Genomic DNA, 4038 nt, shown 5'->3' with positions numbered 1-4038 from the left:
AAAGCAGTTGCTAAATGGGAGAGAATCTGTCACAAATTGAAGATGAGTATCCAAAACAGAGGTCGAAGCTACATTGGCTAAAGGCGGGGGATAGAAATAATAAAGTGTACTATAGAGCAGTAACAGTTCGAGCCACTAGAAATTCGATTCATGAGATTCTTTGTAATGATGGTATTGTGGTAGACACCGCGGAAACAGTGAAGATTGAGGTGGAGAGATTTTTCAGGGAATTTTTACAGCATGAACCTCAAGACTTTGAGGAAATTACGGTGGAAAATCTTGAAGATATACTACCTTATCACTGTACTGAAGAGGATAGTGCTCGGTTGATTAAGGAGGTAACTATAGAAGAGATTCAAAGGGTATTATTCTCAATGCCTAGAGACAAATCCCCTGGACCAGATGTGTATACGGTTGAGTTCTTTAAAGCGGTATGGCAGACAGTGGGCCAGAGTTCATCATAGCTGTAAAATCCTTCTTTGCAAAAGGAGTTTTACCAAAAGGAATCAACACAACTATCTTGGCTTTGATTCCGAAGAGATTAGAAGCACGGGAGATGAAAGATTACCGTCGAATCTCCTGCTGTAATGTACTGTATAAAGTGGTCTCCAAGATCATTGCCAATCGCCTGAAAACTACTCTGCCAGAATTCATAGCTCTGGATCAGTTGGCTTTCGTCAACGGTAGACTTCTGATCGAAAATCTTCTGCTTGCAACGGAGATAGTCAAGGAATATCATAAAGAATCAATATCAGAAAGATGTGCAATCAAGTTTGATATATCAAAGGCGTTTTGATACAGTGCAATGGCCTTTCTTCTTAGTACACTCAAAGCTATGAAATATCCGCAGGAGTTTATACACTGGATATCTTTGTGTGTGACAACAGCATCCTTCTTGGTACAAGTGAATGGCGAGCTTCCGTGATATTTTAGAAGTAGAAGACGCTTGAGACAGGGATGCGCCTTATCACCATACTTGTTTGTAATCAGTATGAATGTTCTATCAAATTTGCAAGATAAAGCTGCTTCGGAGAGGAGAATTGGTTACCATCCGAGATGTCAGAAGATGGCTCTGACACACATGAGCTTTGCAGATGATATATTGGTCTTCACAGATGGAAAGATCAGATCTCTAGACAGTATTGATGAGGTTTTTGAATATTTCGCAAAGATATCAGGACTGGAGATAAGTTTGGAGAAGTGTACATTCTATTTAGCTGGTGTGTCAGATGCAAGAAGACAGGAAATGGAGTCGAGATACTCAATACAATCAGGAAAGCTACCTGTGAGGTATTTGGGGCTTCCACTTCTTACAAAAAGGATGACGATAGCAGACTATAAGCCGTTACTGGATCGTATCAAAAGCAGGATCAGTTCATGGACAGCAAGACACTTATCTATGGCTGGTCGTCTGGCACTTATACATCAGTTATTGTCAGCATAACAAATTTCTGGATTTCGGCTTTTAGATTACCACAAGCATGCCTTAAAGAGGTGGAGAGAATATGTGAAGCATTTGTGGTCAGGTCCGAGCTTGAATCCTAGAAAAGCAAAGGTTTCATCGGAAGCTATTTGTAAGCCAAAAACAGGAGGAGGATTGGGTATAAGATCAATGCGAGTGGTTAATGAAGTAGGCTGTCTTCGACTGATATGGAGAATTCTTACATCAACTCCATCTATATGGGTCAAATGGATTCAAACCTATCTAATCTGTGATGAGAATTTCTGGTCAATAAAAGATAAAACCAGCAAAGGTTCTTGGATGTGGAAAAACATCGTGAGAAAAATGGCTCAAGGGTTTTTCAAGAAAGAGGTGAAGAGTGGCAGTAAAACTTCATTCTGGTTTTGATCTACATTGGAGCCAACTGGGAAAAATTTATGATCTGAAAGGCCAGAGAGGATTATGATATTGGGAGATTCCGATCACAGCAAAGTAGAAGATGGATGTGAAAAAAACGAAGGAGAAGAAGAGAAGACATAGAACCAAATTCATCTAATAGCTATTGAAAGATCTGCTATGGCAGCAGGACAAATATATGTGGTGCAATGACCGATGAAACCAAGGATAAGATAAGCCTCTTTGGAGAAAGCTCATGAGTAAACTACTGGAGAACAGATATGTGGAGGATTGGAGAAGAGAAATTTTGTTGCTCATGGATAAAGATCAACGAAGCTAATTACATTCCTTACTAGATATGCTTTTCAAGTGGCTGTATATAGTATATGGAGGGAGAGAAATGGAAGAAGACATGGAGAGAGTCCTAGGAATGTGCAAAAAATGGTTCAATGGATTGATAAGGAAGTGAGAGAAACAGGATGTCTACAATCAGAATGATGGGAGACATGAAATATGATGAGGGCTTCAAATGTGGTTAGCCAAAAAATGATAGCGGGGGGCAAATTATATGCTTAGATTTTAACAAATCGTTTATGTGAAGATGAAGTTGCAATATAGTTGTAGAAACAGTCTTTTTCTTTTGAATGAATTAATATTTTTTCAAAAAAAGAAAAGAAAAGAGTGAGTTACCTGATAAAACGCTTTTGTGTATATTACTACACAATTGGACACTTTTATGAATCATATGCTGAGAAGAAAACTAAACTAACAAGAAGAAAAGTAGACTTTCTTACTTGTCATATGAAATTACAACTTTCAGTTATGAAAGAAATTAGTAACTTTCTCAAATAACACTCTTAATTATGGTACTTCAAGGATGAATCATATATGATCATCTTAAAATCTTTAAGGCTCTTCTAAAATAATATCGATTAATTCTAGATGTACTGTTTGGAATACTTAACAATGTAGTATTTTCAAGATCTTTATTTCAAACAAACAATTTATTATAACTCTTCAGGAGTTTGGATTACATTCAAAGCAATGATTCTATTGATTCATAATCTCTTGACAAATACAAATGGATACATCAGTTAATCTTATAATGTTTCATATATCCCATAAAATATTTTGTTTCAATTCAGTCGAACATCTATCGAACATGATTTTGATATCATCAATCCTTCATGGATTCTATCTTTCAGAGATTATCATTCTTCAGTGGGTCGTATAATTCAAGTTCTTCCTTTATTGCCAGACTGATAAGGAATTTGAAAACAATTGCATCTACCACATGAGACTATGTCTCTTCACAATCAATTTATACTGATCTTTCTTTGTGTGAAACTACTCATTTATCCAACTTGTTTTACACATTTTAGTGTACGAAATATAGTCCAAATACTTATCCCTTTTGTAAGAGTGTCTATATTTGTCTATTGTTTTTTTTTCAGATTTGGCCAATCATTTCTTTTCTTTGTGTACACTTTTCATACTTTCTGTCATGATCCTCTTTCTTATTTATCATATCAACTGCTACTTTCCATGCATAAATATCGGCATTGATTTACTTATTGGTTCCATGTTATTCTATAAATGTTATAACTTATTGAGATCTCTTCATTGTCTCAAGTACCTGAATTTTTTTCAGTCAGGTTTATTGATCTCTTCTAGTGATCATTCAAAAAATTTATTTCCTCATTTTGACCATTTTAATAAATGCTCCTTTTCATTTACGAGGATTCTTATATATCTTTGGAACCAATTTGTACAGCAAGTTGATATTGTTCTTGTAGAATATCAACTCTTATTGGATCCTTACAGCTGGTATTGTTACTTGATCACTCTATTTATTTGGGTCAATAAATGTGTCCGGAAACTGTTTTACTAAGCTCTATAACTGAATTATCTTTTGGACTTGTATTTCACATTCTTTTTGATCCGAGGATCAATGGTAATTTATTTCAAATTATTTTCTTTTCCATCTGTTTATTTTCTCCTCTTATGTTAGAAATACCAATGCACTTTTAGAATTCAAATCAACCCTTACTTATATCCTTAGGGGATGAGTTTAGATACTTAAGCCAATGGAAAGTTATATCCAACATAATTCCTAACCACATTATCATATCTTAATTAAGCTATGTGCTGGAGCAATTGGCGAATATTGCACATCCAAATTCTTAAATGGAAAAATTGTT

At 35.4% G+C, this 4038-nt stretch overlaps 1 protein-coding gene across 1 annotated transcript; it reads left to right on the top strand.

The window, feature by feature from the left end:
• The first annotated feature begins 991 nt into the window (after positions 1–991).
• Positions 992–1849, top strand: LOC125583131. The gene is made up of 2 exons (XM_048749707.1): positions 992–1355; positions 1470–1849. The coding sequence occupies exons 1-2, from the start codon at positions 992–994 to the stop codon at positions 1847–1849; spliced, it is 744 nt and encodes a 247-aa protein (XP_048605664.1).
• Positions 1850–4038: the final 2189 nt, after the last annotated feature.

This window comes from Brassica napus, chromosome C3, assembly GCF_020379485.1.
Source record: "Brassica napus cultivar Da-Ae chromosome C3, Da-Ae, whole genome shotgun sequence".
NCBI lineage: Eukaryota > Viridiplantae > Streptophyta > Magnoliopsida > Brassicales > Brassicaceae > Brassica > Brassica napus.
The sequence above is the reverse complement of the archived record's forward strand: the minus strand, read 5'-3'. Positions and strand labels throughout refer to the sequence as shown.